This window comes from Electrona antarctica, assembly GCF_951216825.1.
Source record: "Electrona antarctica genome assembly, chromosome: 11".
NCBI lineage: Eukaryota > Metazoa > Chordata > Actinopteri > Myctophiformes > Myctophidae > Electrona > Electrona antarctica.
In genome coordinates, this window is record NC_136792.1 from 1,201,007 (window position 1) to 1,226,731 (window position 25,725).

A 25,725-nucleotide genomic window follows, 5' to 3' on the forward strand; every position below is an offset into this window, starting at 1 on the left:
GCCATCCCCACAACACAACACAACACAGGGAATGGCTTGCCATCCACAATGGGGACATGCTTGTGTAAGGCATCCATGATTTCAATGACACCAGAAAGAGAACTGGGGTTTGTTTCAATGACACCCAAGTTCACCTAGGTGGAATTTATGGAACAACATTTCAACAAATATTATTCAAAGAATGGTCTTTTACCTTCCAAATTATAGTGAATAATGTGAGTTACGTTGCTTACTAGTTCACTTTTTTGGGACATCTCATCATGATACAGATGGTCAATATGACGGATAACGTTGTTTTTGACAGGTTGCAAGGCTGTCAAGTTGTCTGCCAGCACCTGCATGACCAAAATGGTCATTCGATGCTTGATGGCACTGTAATCCTACAAGCAACAGCATATCAGCAGACTCAAATTCACATGAGATAGTAACAATGGAATGATTTAGATTTGTATTCATTACTTATTCCTAGAACTGTAACAGGCTATACCTCTGTGGATGGTAAGATGTGGTAAGGGGACACTTCCATTGCCTTCATTCCAGATCCAGTGAGGTGGCTGAAAGACACCTTGTTGAGGTGGGCGAATGAAAGTGCCCATAGCAGAACTTTATTGCCTGGGCTGTTCCTTGCATGATGCTTTTCTTGCACATATATCTGAAATTAATTCTATTATTATAGTAATTTCTTGGTGGATATTTATATTGTCTTATGATGCAGCACTATACTATACCATGAAGAATAATGCTTTTCATGAGAACAGGATGAAATTGTTGGTAGTCATAGTGTAACTCTGCATATTGGGGCAGGAAGTTTGACACCAACCATCATCAAACTCATAATTTAATTTACAATCTCATATGACCGACACAACTATAATTCACCTGAACATTGTCCCAAGTCAAAGAAAATGTCATCTCCTTTCCAGGCGATGTTTCTTGTGTCTGAAAGTGGAAATATAATTCCAAACCTGAACATGGTACAATCATCTCTCTCGCCCCAGGTTAGAAACTAATATACATTGTGCTGCTATTGATCTTCATAATATAGAAGCACTATGGAATAAGTTAATAATATAACTACAGTTTGCTATTAATACTATGGTTACTACTAGGCATGTCCCGATACCGATACTTGTATCGGAATGCCCTCCGATATGCTCTTATTTGGTCATATCGGAATCGGCAAGTACGCCCCGCACCAATCCGATACCACATTTTATTTAATCACGTGATGCGCGCAGCACGGTGAGACGGGGCCGCCGGTATTGAAAACGCGCATCTCCAGCCCAGAGCCTTAGAAATGCTCCAGCCGTAGGTGTGAACGGCTTTGCCGACGTGCGAATGGGGGACAATTTAAAACAATGGCGCCTTGCTGTAGTTTGCGACTAACAGAAATGTGCATGCACAAGGGCTGTAGGCTATATTTTGTTGTTTTTCTTTCTCCCCCTCTCTTCGAAGTTAGACTGGACAAATAAGCTCTAATTTTAAACTGACTGACTGGGACACGGTGGACTGACGCTCATAGTAACTTGCTCTGTGGGTGGAACGGGTGGAAAAGTTTGGTTTATTTTAAAAGAGAAGAGGGGAGCTAAATGCAATAATTAGCCTAGCATGTAATAATAACTTAGCTCCTTCTAAAGCTATATGGACCAGATCAATAATCATAACCATTATAAAGACCAAAGGAACTGTGGTTGTAACTTGTTGTGAACATTTAGGCTTGTATGAATTGAATGAATAACATCCCATCGTTTTTCAACCAGCTGTCCTCTCCTCCGTGCCTGTATAACTCCATTCCAAAGTAACGTAACATGCTAATGCTATGCTGCTCCGTAGAAAGGTCTTGCACAACGGAAATAGCAGATCTACAAGCTCACAAGGCGCCCATCAGTGAGGCAGTGTAGACTTGTAACTTTGACAACAGCTGTTGTGAATTTTGGCCAATCAGAACGGCAACAAAAAAATCACACCTGTGTGATTAGGTGATGTAATGGTGATTATGATGTAACATTTCTATTTGCTCAGACACTATGACATAAAATTGTCAATGAGAATTAAATCTTTTTGTAGGATGGAAATCTACACTAATAGCTGAAGGAGGGCATATATAGGGGTGCATTTCATTTTGAAAGAAATGCCTTATTGCGAGTGTGTGTGTGAGAAAGTGAGAGAGTTAAAGTTCCAGTTTTGCACAGCATGATGGTAGCATAATTGTAGCTCACATCTGTGGAAAAAATAAATCCTTATGAGGAATAAATTTGCCTCCTGTGTGATATAGCTGGCATTGTATTTTAACATTAATGCTGGACAGGTGGTACTGAGGTGGTACTGAGGTGGTACTTGGTTAAAAAAGGTTGAGAACCACTGCTGTACAGCTGCTTAAATTGTGCTGCCTACCTACTTGTTTGAAGTGAACTTAAGTTACAGACAGTACTTTACACTTTTTTTAAAAGCACTCTGGTATCGGTATCGGCTAACACAGAAATTGTTGGATCGGAATCGGATCGGAAACGAAAAAAGGGTATCGGGACATCCCTAGTTACTACCCTATTATCAGTGCCATATTCAACTTCAGAGTAAGCCTCTCACCTCTATTTTGTCCTTCCAGATATTCAATGTTTTTACAAGTCCCTTTCTCATCCCATCAATGAGGCGCATGGATGTTACTTTCGACTGACAGACACCCAGGGAGTTGAGTGTTTGGAAAATGTTGCCTGGGCACCCTTGTTTCCACATGGAGATGGCTATGCAACCCTGAATACAATTCACTTTGGCTGTGGATGCTGTGTTTTGCATGATTGCAATTGTCATGCCTTTTCTTTTGTTCATATGTTCCTCAGCTTCTTCCTCTGTTTGAATACTGAAAGAATTGAAATGTCTGGAATTAAAGGGATGCTTCAGATTTTGTTTCACCCTAAGCACATTCCCAACATCAGTGGAAAAGTCGGAAATAGCACAGGGGTTCTACATTTTGGAAATATTCATTTTACGGTAGTAATTCGATTTTGATTTAAATTATGATGTGGCTACATGTACAATATGTTGTATACCGTCTACATCTAAGACATCCCACAGATCTGTGGGTCCTGATGCTTTCCGGGGAAGGAAACATAGACTTTAGGCAACAGTCTGTGACAGGTGCCTTTATGGCAAGCCATTTCATAGTCTCTCCCCAGGAAAACATTTGAATGTTCTCCAAAGTGGGTTTTTTTTGCAGGGGACTATTCTTGTCCTGGACCATTGCTTTTCTCTGAAAACCAAACAAAATAGAAAATAAGAATACACCACTGATATATATATATATATATATATATATATATATATATATATATATATATATATATATATATATATATATATATATGTGTGTGTGTGTGTGTGTGTCCATTTATTAATATATGAGCGAGATAATCATGTGACCCAAAACAGATTTATTGGTAAAAAAAGGAAATATAGGGTTAGTTACCTCTTGGGTGAGTGCCTTGCAAACAACCTCCAACATGGGCTTCCTGGCCTTGTCTGTGCTAAAAAGAACCCTCACAGCTTTCATATAGTTCTTTAAATGTCTTATTGCTTGGTCAATGGGAGATGGCTTTATTGTCCTCAAATTTGCCGCTCTCCGCTGCTTAAGGACACTGGCAGAGGTCTCAGAGGATGGAAAAGTATTTTTTTCCCCCCTTGGAACCGTTTTGCTCCTCAGCACACACACACACAAGAAGTACAAATAAAGGTGTGGCTCTCTGGTTCCAGGTCTGGGAATGTGAGCCCTACAGTCCTTGGATTGGCAAGCAATTCTAAATCAGTCCTTTTGTAACCCTTGCTTTTCTTTTGAAATGGCTGGTTGCAATTGCAACAGGCAGGTGCATTCCGATTAATTTTAAATAAAGCTACTGTAGTCTATACACCTTGTGTATAACACAGGTGTAGGCTACACCTCCGATACTGGAGGTGAAAAGTAGCCTAATTGGCCTAAAGCACATAGAAAATATAATAATAATAATAATAATAAGGGTAATAATAATATATGTATATTGTTCGTTCTTTCAATCTAATATAGTAAGTTTCAAATCTAATCTGTTCACTCGATCAAACCTTCTCGTTCTCAAATATGCCAAAGTCAGTTTGGGGTGTGAGAGGCTGTCAGAGAATGGAGGTGCTTGTTTTATTAACTCGGCATACACATACGCACGTCCTGGTTGGTGGGAGCAAATGTCAGCGCACCTGTCAATTTGTGATGACGTCTTCGGTAAACAACAGGAAGTATCTAAAATCAGTTCATCGATCATTCCGGGCCCCTCTCGCCCGGAGAGAAAGACGTCTGTGTGCATCTCTTGAAAAAGTGGAGATAATTGACTAAATACACGTTTTGTACCAGAACTTTCACATGGATATAAAACTAGAGGACCATATTTCACTCCACGTCTTTGGAATTATTTAATGGGCGAGTACAAACAGAGCATTTATCACATTTAGGCCGCCAAGTTTACGTCCAACATGAAAGTAAGCGCGACCGTTCTATGGCTCGTTCTATGGGGCGGCGGTGGCGGTGGCTCAGGGGTAGAGTGCCTGGATGGGAACCGTGAGGTTGCCAGTTCGAACCCAGGCTCCCCCAGAGTTTCTGTCGAAGTGTCCTTGAGCAAGACACTGAACCCCAAATTGCTCCCGATGTGCTAGTTTGTGCCTTGCATGGTTTCCGCTGCCATCGGTGTATGAATGTGTGTGTGAATGGGTGAATGTAATGCACAATCTATGTAAAGCGCCTTGGATAAAGGTGCTATATAAATGCACAATTTACCATTTTACCATTTATGGCTCTGTATGTGAAATACGGTAGGCTATATACTGTATGGAACAACAAGAGCCGTTCTAGGGCTAGCTGGACATCCAACATTTATTTCTGTAGGCTACATTATGGTTATCCCAGCCTGGTCGTTGTTGGAAGTTCTTGTGATTGTTTTAAAACCAATGTTTTATTGAGAGCAATATGTAGCCTAAGTGATGTTGTATAATCTTCTAAGGGCTTTTATATAAAACTAAAAGGAAAATATTTAATTGAAACCAAAATAAAAACAACATATTACAATGCACGTGCATTACAATGCACATGCATGCACGTGCCTGTGCATGTGACGTGCGTGCAGGGCGTGACGTCATTAAAATACAGCCCTAGCCTACTAGTTAAAAAATCCACAGCACACCACTGCTTGAGAGTGTAAAATGAAACCAAATGGACCCATAAGGGTCCATTTGGTTTCATTTTACACTCTCAAGGGTTAAAAAAGGGTCCATTTGGTTACCAACTCTCCATCATTTAGATGCATGGGGAGTAGAAACCCCTCAAGACCACTGGTTGAAAACCACTGGTGTTGTGTATTCCTATGCTGCATTATAGTATTTCTGTACCATGGTTCCCCCTAGTGACTGTTTATGCTACGTGCACGCTCCAGCCAGGGTTGCCAAGTCTGCTTATTTCCCGCGACTTGTGGCTTTTTTTCTTTTTTCCAGAGATCCTTTTCTTTTCTTTATAGGCTAATTATTAGTATAATAAATTACTAAAACATTAATTATCATAGACATACGTAGTATTTATAATGATAAATGCATCACATCTTTTTTATTAGGATTATACGGGCTGAAATGCCCTTGAACAAGGCATCAACCACTACGATGAAATGTGTTCTATGAGCAGGGCCTGGCTGGAAACAAGTTCTTGAGCTTAGCCCAGATACCCTGGGTAAATATAGATTTCATTTCATTTCATTTCATTGTTTTGGCTTGTTTTTGGAGGTGGGTTGGCTTATTTCTCTCACGAGAGTTGGCAACACTGGCTCCAGCGCTAGCGCTAGTGCGCATGTGCACAACAACCATGTGTGTTCGCCCGGGTCCGTCCATTCAAAGTGAACAGACGTTTTGTAGCTAAAGTTGAACAAACTTGAACCAGTTGGTCGTTTTGAGGGACAGTCTGTCCTTTTCAGCCCGCAGACACAAAGAGGACAACCCAGATGGAGCTTTGAGCAACCAGGGCTTCACTCAAACGTCTTATTTCTCTCACATTGCTCCCAGTCACAACAACAGTTGTGCTAGTAGCTCTGCTAAGCTCAGTCCCTCGTTGCTGTTTCTCTGATAAAGTAAGTTATACTGTTTTACAGTAGCCTGAAACTAACGTAATATATGTTGAAATGCACACTGTCACGTGACAGTGGTCGACACGCTAATTGTGTGGATTTTGTCGTTTTGTATCGGTTATTGTGTCAGACTTGAGTTTGACCGTTCATTTTGTAATGTCTACATACGTCTGAAAAGCCAGCGCAGAACACTGACTGCATGTCCTAAACTTATCATTGCAGACGTCTATGTCTGGTCATTCAGTTAACTTTGTGTTAATGCACTCTTGGATTTTTATATTGAGTGGATTGTTGGAGGAACTTTTAAGTGTAGGGCTGCAACAATTAAACTATTGCAATTACATGGAATCTAATTTAATTAGCTCTTCGCTAAGTCCCACCCAAGCCCGTTGTTGGCCAATACCACGTTAGCGACGGTTACTAGGTTAGGATCCTGGTCAAGCTTTCAATGCTGGTCAAAATGGTTAAGCAGTGTCAATACATATATTTGTTGTACAGCATGTGTGGACCTCAGAAAGAGTGTTTGTTTTCTTACCTTGTTATGAGCAAACTAGTCCATTCCATGAATTATTTCGCTCTGTTGTGCAGTTTAAAACACAATAACTGCCGCCATTAATTAATCCCTCGATTGCGTATTGCCATGGTTTAATCACGCGTGACACTTACTTTGAAGAGCCAAATATCCGTATCGCATTTTACTATGAAACCATTCCGTGTGTGTTGACGAAGCTGGTGCTCGTTCTCTCGGTCGGTGGTGGAAAAAGTGGACCGCGAGTATCACAGCGCCTGCTACAGGCCGTTGAAAACGCTTGTCTGGGACAAAGCGTCCTCTGCAATGTCGCTTCTGTGAGATAAAGCCGTCTGAAAACAGAGCCGGCAATGTAAGTGGATGCGCGCGCATTTTCAAAATGGCCGCGCCCATTGGGTCAGAAGCATAACAAAGCTAACGGACGGTAGATTTAGATACGATCGTATTAAAACATGCATTAATGAATACATCGCTGTTAAAACGGCTTTTCCGTTTGTGGCAGGCTACAAGATTCTACGTGTTAATATTCCTATGTTCCTGGCGGGTAAACGATTAATAGTATTAGGGAAAAAAATAGGCTCTCATTGACTTCCATTGTAACGGGGAAACAGCTCTCAAAAGTCCCTCTTTTGACACATAAGCAAACACTAAGCTGATTCTGACAACTCAGGAAAACTCATGCGGTTTTATTTTTAATACAAAATGTCAACGTTGTCTTTTTTTGTTTTGACTTCAGTGTTGCCACATTGTGTGAGAGAACTAAGCCAACCCACCTCCAAAAACAAGCCAACTCTTAAAGCCAAATCAAGAAAAACAAGCCAAAACAAACAATAATATGACCATATATAATCCTAATACAAATATTGTATGCATGTATCATTATAAATACTATGTAGGCCTATGTTTATGATAATTCATGTTTTGGTAATGTATTACACTAATTATTAGCCTTAAGCCAAACGTAGCGGCAAATAAGCTTGGCAACCCTGACAAGAAGATCCGGTTTGCCTACAAAACGATCTGATTGGTCCAAATCTGTACACCCACTCCTGAAGTAGCCTCGGTCCCAGGCTTACCATCCAGGCCGTTGGATGTAAACAAATGTATTTGATCTCGTCCACTTGTCGCAAACACCATACACGATTTTGGATGTGTTTGAGGGAGACACTTGGCAGCGGTGGCCGAACGGATAGCGGAGCGGTCTTGATACCGGAAGGTCGCCAGTTCGAATCAGCTGTCCGACACGTTCAAATTACCACCGCTGAAGTGCCCTTGAACAAGGCATTGAACCACTACGATGAAATGTGTTCTATGAGCAGGGCCTGGCTGGAAACAAGTTCTTGAGCTTAGCCCAGATACCCTGGGTAAATATAGTAATCATTTCATTTCATTTCACTTTAGGAGAAATGTCTGGGACTGCAGCTGGGTGCATCTCAAACAGCATGGCGACTTGTTTACAAACGAGAGTTGGGAACACCAGAACCGCTTCACTGTATATCTCCAACCAAAATAGATACTTTATAAATCTATCCAGAGACGAAAATAAAACGGCATGAGTTTTCCTGATGTCATAAACTGTCAGAATCAGCTTTTGTTGTGTCCGCTTATGTGCTAACTGTTTCCCCGATACAATGGAAGTCAATATTTTTATAGATATTATTAAACTGCACAACGGAGCGAAATAATTCATGGAATGGACTAGTTTGCTCATAACAAGGTAAGAAAACAAACCCTCTTTCTGAGGTCCACACATGCTGTACAGCAAATATATTTATTGACACTGCTTAACCATTTTGACCAGCATTGAAAGCTTGACCAGGATCTTAACCTAGTAACCGTCGCTAACGTCGCTAGCACATCAGTGAGCTGGATGCAATCCTACCTGGAGGGGAGAGAACAGATGGTGGAGGTGAATGGAACACTGTCCCCCCCCCCCCCTCCCAGTGAGCTGTGGCGTTCCACAAGGGAGCATACTGGGACCTTTACTGTTCCTAATATATGTTAACGACATGACTTCAGCTTGTGACTGCAACTTGTTCCTGTTCGCAGATGACTCGGCACTGCTAGTCTCGGACAGGAACAAACTGCAGGTTGAAAAGGCCCTCAGCTCTGAACTCGGTAGAATCTGCACCTGGCTCGCTGATAACAAACTATCTTTACACCTGGGAAAAACTGAATCCATTCTCTTTGGCTCTAATAGTAATCTCAGCAAGGCAAATGGCTTCTTGGTTAAAGTGGGTGACAATGTTATCACACGTAAAGATGAAATTACCTACCTAGGTTCCATCCTGGAGGCTAATCTTTCCCGTGATAAAATGGCCACCAACGTAATCAAAAAGGTCAACCATAGAACAAGATTCCTTTACAGGATCTCCTCACTGGTCAACAAAAACACCTTGAAGACCTTAACAGGAGCCCTTGTACAGGGTTTCTTTGACTATGCATGCACCTCCTGGTACCACAGCACCTCAAAGGCCCTTAAAACCAGGCTCCAGACTTCCCAAAACAAATTGGTCAGGCTCCTACTTGACCTCGCCCCCCGAACCCACCTCACCCCTGCCCACTTCGACAGGCTGGAATGGCTTAGGGTCGACGACAGAGTACAGCATCTTGCAATGGGTCTGGTCCACAAGATTCAATACACCACCAAGATACCCATGTACCTGTCTAGATACTTCCTTAATGTTAACGAAGTCCACACCCACAACACCAGAGGGAGTGCAACGAACCATGTACAACCCAGATTCGGCACAAACAAGGGACTAAATTCTTTTCGCTCCTATGCCACCAAAATGTGGAACGCCCTACCAACTGTCATTAAGACATGCAAATCCCTTGACTCCTTCAAAACCGCTCTCAAAGGGCACCTACGGACGGCTGCAATTCGAAACTGGCCCCTGTAAAATCGGAATCCCTCAAACACGAACGCAAGGACAACACAAGAGACGGTCGCGGCCACACAGCCAACTCAAGGTATGGCCACTGAGCCGACTTGGGGACCCAACGCAAGGACAACACAAGAGACGGTCACGGCCACACAGCCAACTCAAGGTACGGCCACGGAGCCGACTTGGGGACCCAACACAAGGACAACACAAGAGACGGTCACGGCCACACAGCCAACTCAAGGTACGGCCACGGAGCCGACTTGGGGACCCAACGCAGCTCCTCCAAGGAAAACAAACAAATTAACGGAGCTGAACGTGAATCCCGCCCACCCCTTTTTTCCCCTCACTGTATATGTGTGGCATCTATATCCGATGGTCATGATGGAGACAGCATGTCAGGATACTGTGTATTCAGGTTGCTGAATGATAACTAAACATTCTTTTCTGTTGGTGATTTCCACAGAGCACCACAGGAGGAGATCTCTCGCCATCAGGAGAGATGGCCTCCAAAAGATATTCAGCACGGTCAGAGGAACAGCGGGAGATGGACCGCCAGGGACATGGACTGTTTGATGCAACGCTGCAACCCGTAGTAAAGTTGTACAGGATGGGTAGGTACCGTTTTATTTACAGCTAGTTTAACATGTGCTCCTCTCGGACTGTCCTGTTGTACCTTGGATTCCAAAAGTGCTGAAATCTTTGCCACTGAGCTAATAGGGCCTGGCAACGTGACGTCAGTAAGGGGCGCATGGCGTGTGATATGGTAGCTGTTGTGGAAATAAAAAAGCTTCAGAACTCTAATCTCTCAAGCCGATGGGTTCCCAGAACTAGTGTGCCGCCTTCAGCACACCCCTGCTTGTAGATCTGCTATTTTCGACACACGGCCCTGTCCTACGACTAGTATACATTCCGCTGTAACACGTTTCAGGTTACTTACTGTGACTGCGTGACTGTCATAAATGAACAGAGACGAGATGACAAACGTGTTTATACAACAAAGATTTGTAAAACATATGGGGTAGTGCCTGCTATACCACTGTAAAAAATAAAACAAATTGGTATCATCATTTCTTCACACACTTCTTCATGACTGTTGGTAGGTCATTGCAAATGAGTTTGTTTTGATGAGGGCTAGGTGTACAGAAATGGACAATGAAACATTTAGATGTGTTTTTGTTCATTGCAAGGAAGGTGTCCACTGTCCAAACCTATACGGTTCAAGGAAGGTGTCCACTGTCCAAACATATACGGTTCAAGAAATAGGAAAACAGTAAACGTACATGCCTAATTCAAGCACACGTCTAAAGCAGTACCTTTTGATGAGGGAACTGTCTAGAGCTGAATACACACGTAGCTAGCATAGGACGTAGCATTCAAAATGTTTGGTGCCGACCATGTGGCTATAGAAAAAGGTAATGAGTAGAATGCATATGATAACCAGAAAATAGTAAATGTAATCATGAAAAAACGAGTTTAAAACATATTGTAAGGACGCTGCAAAAGACCTGGCCGTATCTTGCTCCTCCAAGGGATCTAGCTCTCTTGGCGTGGCTTGTTTTTAAAACAAGCCCCCAAAAAAGCAACGCAGTGTCCATTTGAATAAAGACCTGGACTGGCGAAACAACACAGAGGCCGTCTACAAAAAGGGACGGAGCAGACTAGGGGTGTAACGATACATTTGAACACTCTTAAAGCCGGGCCCGTGGGGTCACGGGTATAGATTTGCACCCTCTAATAGCCAACACCGTAGCGCTGCGGGTTATAAGGGTTCCATTAGAACCCTTCAGATCAACATCTGGGCCACCGTTGTGGCTCAACTCTCGGGGGCGATTGATGTTGCAACACTGGAAAAACACGTGACCCCCGAAATGTGTTTTTTTTCCTAAATAGGACCGGTCCTGTGGCAGTTTTTTGTGGGGTAGACGAGTTGGTTAGTTTGTAGTAGCCAGAGGCTAGTAGTAACCTATTAGTTTGTAGTATTAGTTCAGTATAGATTTTAGTTTATTTCGTCAGTCCAGTTTAGTGTGTGTCTCTCTAGTTTATTGTTCAGTGTAGTAGTCTTGTGTTTTCTTTGTAGTTGCGATGGCGCAAGAAACCAACTGCAGCAGGCTGCTCAAGTCAGCCTTCACTTCGGCAGACTCGTTGGATGGCGGATCGACACATCGAGTGCTCGTCCAGGGGACCATAGACATATTATCTATGCAGGGGACTGCTGCTGGCGACATGAATCTGAGCCTGGTCTTCCGGACGATGTCCCCGTACCCCCCCCCCCCCCCAGCTCCGATGACCCGGCCAGTGCCTCGACGGATCGCCGGCATACCTGGACGGTGGACCTCGGATGTCGGTCAAAGTTTTGTCTGAAAGCCGTGGAGTAGTACTAAAATAGCCTGCCCAGCTTCTCTATTTCCAAGCCCTCCTCGCCGCCACTGAACCTATGGTGACTTGACTTCTTCATTTCTGGTATGTCTTTACATTACATTTGTATGATTATTTATTTGATTATAAATGATTTTATTTTCGTGTGGTGGGCGGAGGATCGCTGCTTTCTTGGCGCACGTTGCTGTTGTTCTTCGGATCGTCATCCTGCTGCCATCACGCATGTTCCTTTCTATTTTGACCACTGAGTAAATTAATTTACATACTGTAAGCGATACAAATGTATATCCTCTACAGTGAATCTATACTACTGTATAGCCTACGTTGTGTCGTTTGATAATCAGTTGATTTTTTTTGTTGGAATCTTTGCTGCCCGCCGCCGTGCAGTTTCTTTTTCACTGCCTGAGTGAGTGAATTAATTTACATGTAAACAATTCTACAATGAAGCCATTACTACTGTATACGTTGTGTCGTTTGATAATCCGTCATATGGTTTTATTATTATTTAGCGTGACTTGGAGACCTCGGTATTTTTGTACAAAATGTGGGTGGGGGAAAGAAGAGGGAACAATAAATGATTTAGCGTGACTTCGGTGGTTTTGTACAAAATGGAGAGGAGAAAAGGAAGGAGGAGGAATTACTAAATTGATTGACATTGTTTTATATTTACAGACATTAGCTGAAATTAGCTTCATACTTATTTTATGGTTTTGTGTATTCCTGTCTTAGATGGTGTGTCTGCAACTCCGGGATGGTCTAGTGTCTGGTGGCAGCCGACAGAGATCCGCTTTACTGCAGTGCACAGCCTGGGCCTGGGGTAGCCTAACTACCAAATGTACTTGAATTACTCCCCCCCCCCCCCCCCTTTTGAATACTGTAAAGCTCAGGTTTACATACTGTTTGCACTGTTGGCACTACATACAACTGTTTACTACTTGACATGATTGCACAACTGTATATATTTATATATTGTAAAAAGTCAATTTGATTGATTGATCTGATGTGTGGTGGAAATAAAAGGGGACTGGCATTCACAGTTCACATCATAGTTATGCCTTCTGTCTATTCTGCACACTTCCCAGGTTTTTGGTAGGGACGAAGCGTTATAAAACGGCTTATAAGTCCAAAATGGAAGATGATAGAAACTAACTTTTTTTGGGAGAGTATAGACTACATTCAAACCTATCTTTGGATATATAATATGTTCACATGGTCCGGACAGTACATTTTCTACGGGTGCATGTTTCTTGAAACTAGGTTTTAGTCAAACAGATTTTTTAGAAACATGGATCCACAGAGAATGTACTGGTCTGACCATGTGAACATAATATATATCAAAAGATACCCTGGAATGTCTGTCTGAATCACACACAAAAAGTGGATCGGTGTCAGTGTCACTACATCTGTTGAAAAAGCATGCTATAATCTGAGGTTCATATTACTATAATGGAAAATGTGAGAACCTTTTTATTTTAATTATAGTCGACACCATAAGGTTTAATTTGAGATAAGTCATGGATATGTAGTCCTAGTAGAAAGTACTTTGAAAGTACGTTTCACTAACAGGCTCATAACTCTGAAACCTTTCCACGGTGCCGTTTTGGGTGAAAACCAGCTGTATTCAGCTGCTTACAGCTTCATACCGGTACATTTTATCAACTCAGTTTATTTTCTCCATGATAGCAGACATGTTAATGCTTATTTTGAGATATTGTGTGTTCACAAAGACAAAACAGAGAATATTCAATAATTCTTTAGATATGTCTCCAAATTATTGCCTCTTGTCTCCAACCCCGTGGCTTTGCGTATCACATGGCTCGAATCTGGCCCTGCGCCAAGAGTGTTAACAGCGATACGATAGTATCACGATACACGGTTGACGATACGATACATGGACGATATTGGTTCATTATGGCGATACGATACGATTCAATGATTTGAAATCGATACAGTAACTATTTAAAAATACATTGACATTATTTAAACTAAGTAATTAATCCCCTCTTTTTCTTTTATCTTCTAAAAATTGCTAAATACCACGCACAAAAATGTAGTATTGATACAACAGATTATTTGCATAGCAAAACGATACGATACATAATCAATGTGGCTGTTTTCATTTCGATATACTTCGATTCATGAAATTGAAATCGATTTTTCGATGCAGGTACTATATCGTTACACCCGTAGAGCAGACTGTACCTCCTGAGGAGGCTCAGGTCCTTTAATGTGTGTAGTAGGTATTGTGTGTAGTATGTACTATTAGTGCTTTGTTTGTGTTGTCTATTGTACTCTGTAGCATTCTATTTCATGCAGTGGTATGCTGTTGTTATGCAAATGCATAACAACAGTCTCCCCTAATGCAGTAGTTCCCAAACTTCTTTGTGTCAAGGACCCCCAAATGAAAACATATGCCAGTGACCCCGATATGGGAGGATTTTTACGACTCCAGCAGTGATTCCGAAACATATTAATTTCAAGGACCCCCAGTTTCACACACATTATGCTACGGACCCCCGGTTTAATGGCATTTCGGTCTCTGGTACCCCAATATATATTGTAAAACCACTGTTAATTTAACTCTGAGTGTACACAAATGGAACCAAATGGACCCGGTCCATTTGGTTCCATTCGTACACTCTCAGAGTTACAGACCCATAAGGGTCCATTTGGTTACAAATTATCATTTAGCTGGGTCCCCCCTGGAACTCCCTCCCCTAATGCATACTGTCCTATGTTTGCCCTGGTCTTGTGTGGTTTTGTCCACCTGTGTCTGTTGTTTTTTTTGTTTCCGTTTGTCCAGTAGCTTTAGTTGTATTTATGTGTCACATTATGCTGCTGTATCTCATCTACTAGCAACCGAGACGCTGATCACAGAGAGTGACAGAAAACACAATGTGTTTCTCTCTGCTGATGTTACCTCCCCTCTTCTCCCTCTCCTCCTTCTCTCTGCTGATGTTACCTCCCCTCTCCTCCTTCTCTCTGCTGATGTTACCTCCCCTCTCCTCCTTCTCTCTGCTGATGTTACCTCCCCTCTCCTCCTTCTCTCTGCTGATGTTACCTCCCCTCTCCTCCTTATCCTCCTCTCTGCTGATGTTACCTCCCCTCTCCTCCTTCTCTCTGCTGATGTTACCTCCCCTCTCCTCCTTCTCTCTGCTGATGTTACCTCCCCTCTCCTCCTTCTCCTCCTCTCTGCTGATGTTACCTCCCCTCTCCTCCTTCTCTCTGCTGATGTTACCTCCCCTCTCCTCCTTCTCTCTGCTGATGTTACCTCCCCTCTCCTCCTCTCTGCTGATGTTACCTCCCCTCTCCTCCTCTCTGCTGATGTTACCTCCCCTCTCCTCCTTCTCTCTGCTGATGTTACCTCCCCTCTCCTCCTTATCCTCCTTCTCTCTGCTGATGTTACCTCCCCTCTTCTCCCTCTCCTCCTTCTCTCTGCTGATGTTACCTCCCCTCTCCTCCTTCTCTCTGCTGATGTTACCTCCCCTCTCCTCCTTATCCTCCTCTCTGCTGATGTTACCTCCCCTCTCCTCCTTCTCTCTGCTGATGTTACCTCCCCTCTCCTCCTTCTCTCTGCTGATGTTACCTCCCCTCTCCTCCTTCTCCTCCTCTCTGCTGATGTTACCTCCCCTCTCCTCCTTCTCTCTGCTGATGTTACCTCCCCTCTCCTCCTTCTCTCTGCTGATGTTACCTCCCCTCTCCTCCTCTCTGCTGATGTTACCTCCCCTCTCCTCCTCTCTGCTGATGTTACCTCCCCTCTCCTCCTTCTCTCTGCTGATGTTACCTCCCCTCTCCTCCTTATCCTCCTTCTCTCTGCTGATGTTACCTCCCCTCTCCTCCTTATCCTCCTTCTCTCTGCTGATGTTACCTCCCCTCTCCTCCTTATCCTCCTTCTCTCTGCTGATGTTACCTCCCCTCTCCTCCTTCTCTCTGCTGATGTTACCTCCCCTCTCCTCCTTCTCTCTGCTGATGTTACCTCCCCTCTCCTCCTTCTCTCTGCTGATGTTACCTCCCCTCTCCTCCTTCTCTCTGCTGATGTTACCTCCCCTCTCCTCCTCTCTGCTGATGTTACCTCCCCTCTCCTCCTCTCTGCTGATGTTACCTCCCCTCTCCTCCTTCTCTCTGCTGATGTTACCTCCCCTCTCCTCCTTATCCTCCTTCTCTCTGCTGATGTTACCTCCCCTCTCCTCCTTATCCTCCTTCTCTCTGCTGATGTTACCTCCCCTCTCCTCCTTCTCTCTGCTGATGTTACCTCCCCTCTCCTCCTTCTCTCTGCTGATGTTACCTCCCCTCTCCTCCTTCTCTCTGCTGATGTTACCTCCCCTCTCCTCCTTATCCTCCTTCTCTCTGCTGATGTTACCTCCCCTCTCCTCCTTCTCTCTGCTGATGTTACCTCCCCTCTCCTCCTTCTCTCTGCTGATGTTACCTCCCCTCTCCTCCTCTCTGCTGATGTTACCTCCCCTCTCCTCCTTCTCTCTGCTGATAATAATAATAATAAACTTTATTTGTATAGCACCTTTCATACATAAATGCAGCTCAAAGTGCTTCACAGGGCAGGACACAAAAATAGAATACAATAAAACACAGTCAAGTAGTTAAAATGATAGAACAATGGCAAAGAACAAAATAAAAGTATAAAAACATAGAGAAAAAATAAATAAAAACACAACATGCAGCAAATCAGTCAGGACAGAGTAGGAACGCAGATATTAAAACTCAACTAAAAGCAAGAGTGAAGAGGTGAGTCTTGAGTTGAGATTTAAAAATGTCTACAGAGGGTGCGTGTCTGAGCTGGAATGGTAATTTATTCCAGGCTGTTGGGCCGTAGAAGCAAAAAGCTGCCTCACCATATTTTTTTGTGCACAAGCAGGCCAGCAGTGGAGGACCTGAGGGGGCGGTTAGGGACATATCTAGGTAGGCAGTCACGGAGGTACGAAGGTGCAAGACCATTTAGGGATTTATAAACGAGTAAAATAATTTTAAAATCTATTCTAAAAACCACTGGGAGCCAATGCAGTGATGTTAGAACTGGAGTAATGTGTTCTCTCATTTTTGTTCTAGTTAACACTCTAGCAGCCGCATTTTGAACAAGTTGGAGTCTATCCGTCGATTTCTTTGGCAGGCCTGAGAGGAGGGCATTACAATAATCTAATCGAGAAAATACAAAAGCATGGACCAATGTTTTAGCATCATCTAAAGATAAATATGCTCTTATACGTGCGATGTTTCGAAGATGAAAGAAAGCTGTCTTGGTAGCTTGATTAATGTGCGCATTAAAATTCAGATCTGAATCGATAATAACCCCTAGGTTCTTTACTGTCGACTTACTTCCTACATTTAGGTTACCGAGTTTATTTTTTATCAATTATTTTTGCTCATTAGAGCCAATTATAAGAACTTCTGTCTTATCCTCGTTCAGTTGGAGAAAGTTCTCACTCATCCAGCATTTAATGTTGGACAGACAGGATAGCAGTGGGTCAAGGGCAGAGGGGTCATCAGGGGCTACGGAAAGATACAGCTGCGTATCGTCCGCATAGAAGTGGTAATTCACTCCGAGGGCGCTAATGAGTTCTCCCAGTGGCAATATATAGAGGGAGAATAATAGAGGACCAAGGATTGAGCCCTGTGGAATACCGGAATCAATATTGTGCGTGTCCGATACAAAGTCGGCTAGGCTGACAAAATAGCTTCTTCCTGATAAGTATGAGGAGAACCAGGATAAGGCCGTGCCTGAGAGGCCTATCAAGTGCTCGAGACGTTGTATTAAAATTGAGTGATCAATTGTATCGAAAGCGGCCGTTAAGTCCAGGAGTAGTAGAACGGACACATGTTTCTTGTCGGCGGATACCCTGAGATCATTGATTACTTTTACAAGTGCCGTTTCAGTGCTGTGCCCTTTTCTGAAACCGGATTGAAATGTATTATGTATATTATTGTTCTGCAGAAAAATGTCTAGTTGGAGAAAGATGATTTTTTTCTATTACCTTGCCCAGAAAGGGGAGATTGGAAATTGGTCTGTAATTTCCCAACACAGAGGGATCAAGGTTATTTTTCTTAAGTAGTGGCTTAACTACAGCCGTCTTCAGTGAGTCAGGAAAGATGCCTGATTGTAAGGAGCTGTTTACAATTTGCAGGATTTCTCCAAGTACACACTCTAGCACCTCTTTGAGGAAGGGGGTGGGAATACCGTCCAGTGAACATGTGGATGAGGACATCTGCATTATGGTTTTGCGGAGTTCCTCTTCCTCGACTGTATGGAAAGACGCCAGGCTTCCCCTAGGGCGAATAAGCGAGGCACCATTTGCTGTGTTTGCAGTTTGATGTTACCTCCCCTCTCCTCCTCCTCTCTGCTGATGTTACCTCTCCTCCTTCTCTCTGCTGATGTTACCTCCCCTCTCCTCCTTCTCTCTGCTGATGTTACCTCCCCTCTCCTCCTCCTCTCTGCTGATGTTACCTCCCCTCTCCTCATTCTCCTTCTCTCTGCTGATGTTACCTCCCCTCTCCTCCTTCTCCTCCTTCTCTCTGCTGATGTTACCTCCCCTCTCCTCATTCTCCTTCTCTCTGCTGATGTTACCTCCCCTCTCCTCCTTCTCCTCCTTCTCTCTGCTGATGTTACCTCCCCTCTCCTCATTCTCCTTCTCTCTGCTGATGTTACCTCCCCTCTCCTCCTTCTCCTCCTTCTCTCTGCTGATGTTACCTCCCCTCTCCTCATTCTCCTTCTCTCTGCTGATGTTACCTCCCCTCTCCTCCTTCTCCTCCTTCTCTCTGCTGATGTTACCTCCCCTCTCCTCCTCCTCTCTGCTGATGTTACCTCCCCTCTCCTCCTCTCTGCTGATGTTACCTCCCCTCTCCTCCTCCTCTATGCTGATGTTACCTCCCTTCTCCTCCTCTCTGCTGATGTTACCTCCCCTCTCCTCCTCTCTGCTGATGTTACCTCCCCTCTCCTCCTCCTCTATGCTGATGTTACCTCCCCTCTCCTCCTCTGCTGATGTTACCTCCCCTCTCCTCCTCCTCCTTCTCTCTGCTGATGTTACCTCCCCTCTCCTCCTCTCTGCTGATGTTACCTCCCCTCTCCTCCTTCTCTCTGCTGATGTTACCTCCCCTCTCCTCCTTCTCCTCCTTCTCTCTGCTGATGTTACCTCCCCTCTCCTCCTTCTCCTCCTCTCTGCTGATGTTACCTCCCCTCTCCTCCTCTCTGCTGATGTTACCTCCCCTCTCCTCCTTCTCCTCCTTCTCTCTGCTGATGTTACCTCCCCTCTCCTCCTTATCCTCCTCCTCTCTGCTGATGTTACCTCCCCTCTCCTCCTCCTCTCTGCTGATGTTACCTCCCCTCTCCTCCTTATCCTCCTCTGCTGATGTTACCTCCCCTCTCCTCCTCTCTGCTGATGTTACCTCCCCTCTCCTCCTCTCTGCTGATGTTACCTCCCCTCTTCTCCTCCTCTCTGCTGATGTTACCTCCCCTCTCCTCCTTCTCTCTGCTGATGTTACCTCCCCTCTCCTCCTTCTCTCTGCTGATGTTACCTCCCCTCTCCTCCTTATCCTCCTCTCTGCTGATGTTACCTCCCCTCTCCTCCTCCTCTCTGCTGATGTTACCTCCCCTCTCCTCCTTATCCTCCTCTGCTGATGTTACCTCCCCTCTCCTCCTCTCTGCTGATGTTACCTCCCCTCTCCTCCTTCTCTCTGCTGATGTTACCTCCCCTCTCCTCCTTCTCTCTGCTGATGTTACCTCCCCTCTCCTCCTTCTCTCTGCTGATGTTACCTCCACTCTCCTCCTTCTCTCTGCTGATGTTACCTCCACTCTCCTCCTTCTCTCTGCTGATGTTACCTCCCCTCTCCTCCTTCTCTCTGCTGATGTTACCTCCACTCTCCTCCTTCTCTCTGCTGATGTTACCTCCCCTCTCCTCCTTCTCTCTGTTGATGTTACCTCCCCTCTCCTCCTCCTCTCTGCTGATGTTACCTCCCCTCTCCTCTCTGCTGATGTTACCTCCCCTCTCCTCTCTGCTGATGTTACCTCCCCTCTCCTCCTCCTCTCTGCTGATGTTACCTCCCCTCTCCTCTCTGCTGATGTTACCTCCCCTCTCCTCCTTCTCTCTGCTGATGTTACCTCCACTCTCCTCCTTCTCTCTGCTGATGTTACCTCCCCTCTCCTCCTTCTCTCTGTTGATGTTACCTCCCCTCTCCTCCTTCTCTCTGCTGATGTTACCTCCCCTCTCCTCCTTCTCTCTGCTGATGTTACCTCCCCTCTCCTCCTCTCTGTTAATGTTACCTCCCCTCTCCTCCTTCTCCCCTCTCCTCCTCCTCCTCTCTGCTGATGTTACCTCCCCTCTCCTCCTCTCTGCTGATGTTACCTCTCCTCCTCCTCCTTCTCTCTGCTGATGTTACCTCCCCTCTCCTCCTCCTTCTCTCTGCTGATGTTACCTCCCCTCTCCTCCTTCTCTCTGCTGATGTTACCTCCCCTCTCCTCCTTCTCTCTGCTGATGTTACCTCCCCTCTCCTCCTCACTGCTGATGTTACCTCCCCTCTCCTCCTTCTCTCTGCTGATGTTACCTCCCCTCTCCTCCTTCTCTCTGCTGATGTTACCTCCCCTCTCCTCCTTCTCCTTCTCTCTGCTGATGTTACCTCCCCTCTCCTCCTTCTCTCTGCTGATGTTACCTCCCCTCTCCTCCTCTCTGCTGATGTTACCTCCCCTCTCCTCCTTCTCTCTGCTGATGTTACCTCCCCTCTCCTCCTCTCTGCTGATGTTACCTCCCCTCTCCTCCTCTCTGTTAATGTTACCTCCCCTCTCCTCCTTCTCTCTGCTGATGTTACCTCCCCTCTCCTTCTCTCTGCTGATGTTTCCTCCTTCTCTCTGCTGATGTTACCTCCCCTCTCCTCCTTCTCTCTGCTGATGTTACCTCCCCTCTCCTCCTTCTCTCTGCTGATGTTACCTCCCATCTCCTCCTTATCCTCCTCTCTGCTGATGTTACCTCCCCTCTCCTCTCTGCTGATGTTACCTCCCCTCTCCTTCTCTCTGCTGACGTTACCTCCCCTCTCCTCCTCTCTGCTGATGTTACCTCCCTCTCCTCCTCTCTGCTGATGTTACCTCCCCTCTCCTCCTTATCATCCTCCTCTCTGCTGATGTTACCTCCCCTCTCCTCCTTATCCTCCTTCTCTCTGCTGATGTTACCTCCCCTCTCCTCCTTATCCTCCTCTCTGCTGATGTTACCTCCCCTCTCCTCTCTGCTGATGTTACCTCCCCTCTCCTCCTCTCTGCTGATGTTACCTCCCCTCTTCTCCTTCCAGATTTCGAGGAGGATTCCCCTGAACAGCAGGAGAGGAGCCCGTGTCTGGTCCAAGTGAAACTAGAACATCCACAGATTAAAGATGAACAGCAGGAGAGGAGCCGCAGTCTGGTCCAGGTGAAACTAGAAGTTCCACTGATTAAAGAGGAACGGCAGGAGAGGAGCCGCAGTTTGGTCCAGGTGAAACTAGAAGCTCCACTGATTAAAGAGTTACAGCACGAGAGGAGCTGCAGTCTGGTCCAGGTGAAACTAGAAGCTCCACTGATTAAAAAGGAACAGGAGATGCTATTTCAAAGACCAAAGGAGGGTGATGGGTCAATGTTGACATTAGTAGCTGTAAAAAATGAAGATGATGAAAACAGAAAGACACCTCTGGCCAGAACCTCAACTGAACACATGGTTGTGTGTAAAGAGGAAGTTTCTCCTGAACAGGAGAGGAGCTCCAGTCTACTCCAGGAGGAACCAGAGCCTCTACACGTTAAAGAGGAACAGGAGGAACTACTTCAAAGACCAGAGGAACCTGTTGGATCAATGTTGACATTACTAGCAGTGAAAAGTGAAGTGGATGAAGACATCTCTTCACACTGCCCTGAAGTTGAAGTTAAACTTGAATCTGACACTGAAGTCACTGAAGACAGTGATGATTGGGGGGAGACAAGTGGGCGTGGCCACACTTTCCAATGTAAACATTGTGACAAGAGGTTCAGTCGGTCAAGTCACCTGATGACGCACCAGCGTATCCACACTGGAGAAAAACCTTTCCACTGTCACCATTGTGACAAGAGTTTCACTCTTTCAAGTAATCTGAAGAAGCACCATCTTGTCCACACTATAGAAAAACCTTTTCATTGTAAAAAATGTGACAAGAGTTTCACTCGGTCAGGTCATCTGAAGACACACCAGCATATCCACACTGGAGAAAAAACCTTTCATTGTAAAAATTGTGACAAGAGTTTCAGTCATTCAAGTAATCTGAAGAAGCACCATCTTGTCCACACTGGAGAAAAACCTTTTCATTGTAAAAAATGTGACAAGAGTTTCACTCAGTCAGGTGATCTGAAGAGACACCAGCATATCCACACTGGGGTAAAACCTTTCCATTGTAAAAATTGTGACAAAGGTTTCAATCATTCAAGTGATCTGAAGAAGCACCAACATGTCCACACTGGGGTAAAACCTTTCCATTGTAAAAATTGTGACAAGAGTTTCAGTGATTCAAGTAATCTGAAGAAGCACCATCTTGTCCACACTGGAGAAAAACCTTTTCATTGTAAAACATGTGACAAGAGTTTCACTTCTTCAAGTTATCTGAAGAAACACCATCTTGTCCACACTGGAGAAAAACCTTTTCAGTGTAAACATTTTGACAAGAGTTTCATTCAGTCAAATAATCTGAAGAGACACCAGCGTATCCACACTGGAGAAAAACAAGAGTTTCAATGTTCCAAGTACTCTGAAGAAACACCAGCGTCTCCACACTGTATAAAAACCTTTTCAGTGTAAACACCAACATGTCCACACTGGGGTAAAACCTTTCCATTGTAAAAATTGTGACAAGAGTTTCAAAAACGGCCTGGCCAATCAGCAGCAGCTATCCCGCCTCTAGCTGCTGCTGATTGGCCAGGCCGTTTTGTGGCCGGGCATCAAGTCTGCCTGAGAGTTCCCAGATGGGAGCAGGAGGGGGGAACCCAGTGTACTCTCTGCTGCCCCATCTGGCGGAGTCAGGTTACTATAAAGCACTTTGAGCTGCATTTCATGTCATGAAAGGTGCTATACAAATAAAGTTTTATTATTATTATTATTAAAGTTCAATGGATTGTTCAAAGAGTAACACTAAGACTAAGTTGCTAAAATACATTTAGTCTTACTAGAATTAGGTTTATTCTAATTGGGGAACAAAGAACCTTTTTTGCATTGTTGGGATATAGAACCTGGGGAACATAGGTACGCTCCCACACCAGCGTGTCTACACTGGAGAAAAGCTATTGTCACAATGTTAACACATTGAGCGGCCAGGGTTATTTAATCCATTACATCATGCGCCCAGTTTATAATCGAGGCTCTGGTCAGAGACCCAATTTGGTTGGAGAGATCGTCCTCTGTAATGAGGGGTGGAATACGATCTCTTGAAGTAGGCGTTGATCTAATAGTTATCTGGTAGTTATCCGTAAAGTATAGTATATTATAACCAGAGTGATAGTTACAGTTGATTTATAAACACGGACCCTTTTTCCGGACGGACCGGGCGGAAGTTCATGATGTTGTGTTGCAGCTAACAATAGCCACACCACTCTAGAGTCGATCGACATCAACGGGAGACAAGAATAAATCTATCGAGACTAGTGACTGGACCGCGGAGCGCCGTCTAACACAGGATCTTCTTTCAGAAAAAGACGGGACGATTTAGATCGCGAGTTATGAACATTTTAAGATTTTCGTTTTCATCAGCTAAACAGGGGAGGGAGTTTTTCGATGACGTATCACTCTTGCACGTCACCGAGGAGAGCCCAGCAGGCGCGCCTGGGCTTTACAGCCAGGCGATCCGTTCTCGTATCAATAAACTTCGTCTTTTGGACAATACTTCGTCTTGAGCGTCGGGCGTTACTAATAGAAAAGACAAAGAACTTCGTCCTGGGTTTTCGGGGTGTTAACAGTGTGACACGAGTCAGTTAAATACAGAGATTGTCTGGCTGTCAAATTCTACGTCTACAACCTCATTACCGCAGTAAAGAAAAAGATCTAGATATTTTACTACAATCTAGATGTTCTTTCCATAGTTGCACAAGTTGAACGTGCACTACTTTGAATTGTTTTTGTTGCCACTGAAAAATGTGACCAAGGGTTCTTTTACTACAATCTAGATCAGGGCACACATTTTTGAATTGAGAGCTACTTCCAAAAGGATCAGCTCAACAAGATCTACCCACCAAATTTTCTCATTGCTGAAAATAGTTTATAAATGTACCTGAGGGGGCTTTGGAATAGCGGCTCTGGCTTTACTTGAATGTCCTGGAATAGTTTTTTTTTTAATGATATATATCTTTATGAGCATGTCATGTGGTCTACCTGCAGAGCCTTTGTGATCTACTGGTAGATCACAGATGGTAGATGTTCTTGCACTACATTGACTTGTTTTTGTTGCCACTGGAAAAATGTGACCAAGGTTGAGTATGTCTATATTGCATTATTGATAGTTTTACTTAAGTAAAACATACAGGTCATATGCATGTCTGTTGAGTTCCTGTAAATGGACAGTTGATATTGATATTGCCCTACGTTATTATGGCCAATAAATCTTGCTATTTTGAACTGAGGAGACTCATTCTTGAATCATGTAAAAAAGGGGGAAAAAAATGTCTTGTTTTAATTCATGGCAAAAGGATCTACATACAAACATCATTCAGTGCACTTAGTGTGCAACAAAATTATCATATTGTAAAGAGAATGTCAAGTATCAAAATCCAGTAAAATGTAGTGAACATACAGTATGCATGTATATTATAATGATGCTCTTTCCTCAAAGCATTCAGTTCCCTGTTGTCCTCTCTAGCCTCTCCTGTGAGACAGCCTCAGACACCGATCTGTGTAAAACCTTGTATGCATACTGCCTAGAGGCCTGGGATCTGCTCTTTATAGCGCCACCAGGTGGCCGACATATGTAAAACACATGTTCTTTTATTACTCCTTCAGATTTTATCCAAATTCCACGCAAATTGGTACACATGATCTCCATAGTCATGGAGATCAAGACGGGTTTGTTTGATTTCTCATATTCCATTCTGATTTCCAAAGTTTTCAGGAGTAGCCCGTTTTTTGTACCCGTTTTGTACAAAATGCCCAACTCATCAACGCAGTGTCCGATTGTGGTGAAACTGCACGCATATTCCCACTAGGCTGAGCTGAGGAAGAAATGCCACTTGACAGTTTTCAAATCAGCTTCATGGTGGAGCTAGAACAGTTATCAATACAAAAACATAACTGCACCGATCTGCATAAAACGTTGTATGCACACTCCCTACACCCCAAGGAAAAATAATCTGCGCTGCATTTTTCAATTCTGCCTTTTCGAGCGCCACCAGGAGGCCCATTTATGTGCAATACTTTTTTATATTAGTCCTTCAGATTGTATCCAAATATCAATCCTGGTGGAGACTTGTGCCCCAAGGGGCACTTCTTCTAGTTTATTTATTTATTGTCTCCACCAGGCCGAAGGCATGGGGAGAGAGAGTGTTGACTTTTCACATTGGCCTGTTATAGCGCCACCAACAGGTGGTTTTGTGCAAAAAACATTTTTGGAACAAAATGCCTCAAATCATCCAATTGCCATCCAAGGCGTAAGAAGAAATGGCACCCTTTTCACATTGGCCTATTATAGCGCCACCAGGAGGCCACAACCTGACCTGGCCTGGTGGAGACCTGTGCCCCGAGGGGAACTTTATCTAGTTTTAAGATTTGTTTTAGGCTTTTCTGCCTTTTATTGATAGTATCAAGTGAAGTGAGAGAGAAGGGGAGAGACATGCAGCAAAGGT

At 44.2% G+C, this 25,725-nt stretch overlaps 2 protein-coding genes across 2 annotated transcripts in view; both read left to right on the forward strand.

The window, feature by feature from the left end:
• The window catches only part of LOC306932970 (uncharacterized protein), a 293,356-nt gene that overhangs the window by 158,936 nt on the left and 108,695 nt on the right, over positions 1-25,725 (forward strand). The gene's annotated exons all lie outside the window — the stretch shown is intronic.
• On the forward strand, positions 5,883-22,743 carry LOC306932270 (uncharacterized protein). The gene is made up of 3 exons (XM_079514016.1): positions 5,883-6,125; positions 10,003-10,150; positions 21,198-22,743. The coding sequence occupies exons 2-3, from the start codon at positions 10,039-10,041 to the stop codon at positions 22,697-22,699; spliced, it is 1,614 nt and encodes a 537-aa protein (XP_079370142.1). The 5' UTR covers positions 5,883-6,125; positions 10,003-10,038; the 3' UTR covers positions 22,700-22,743.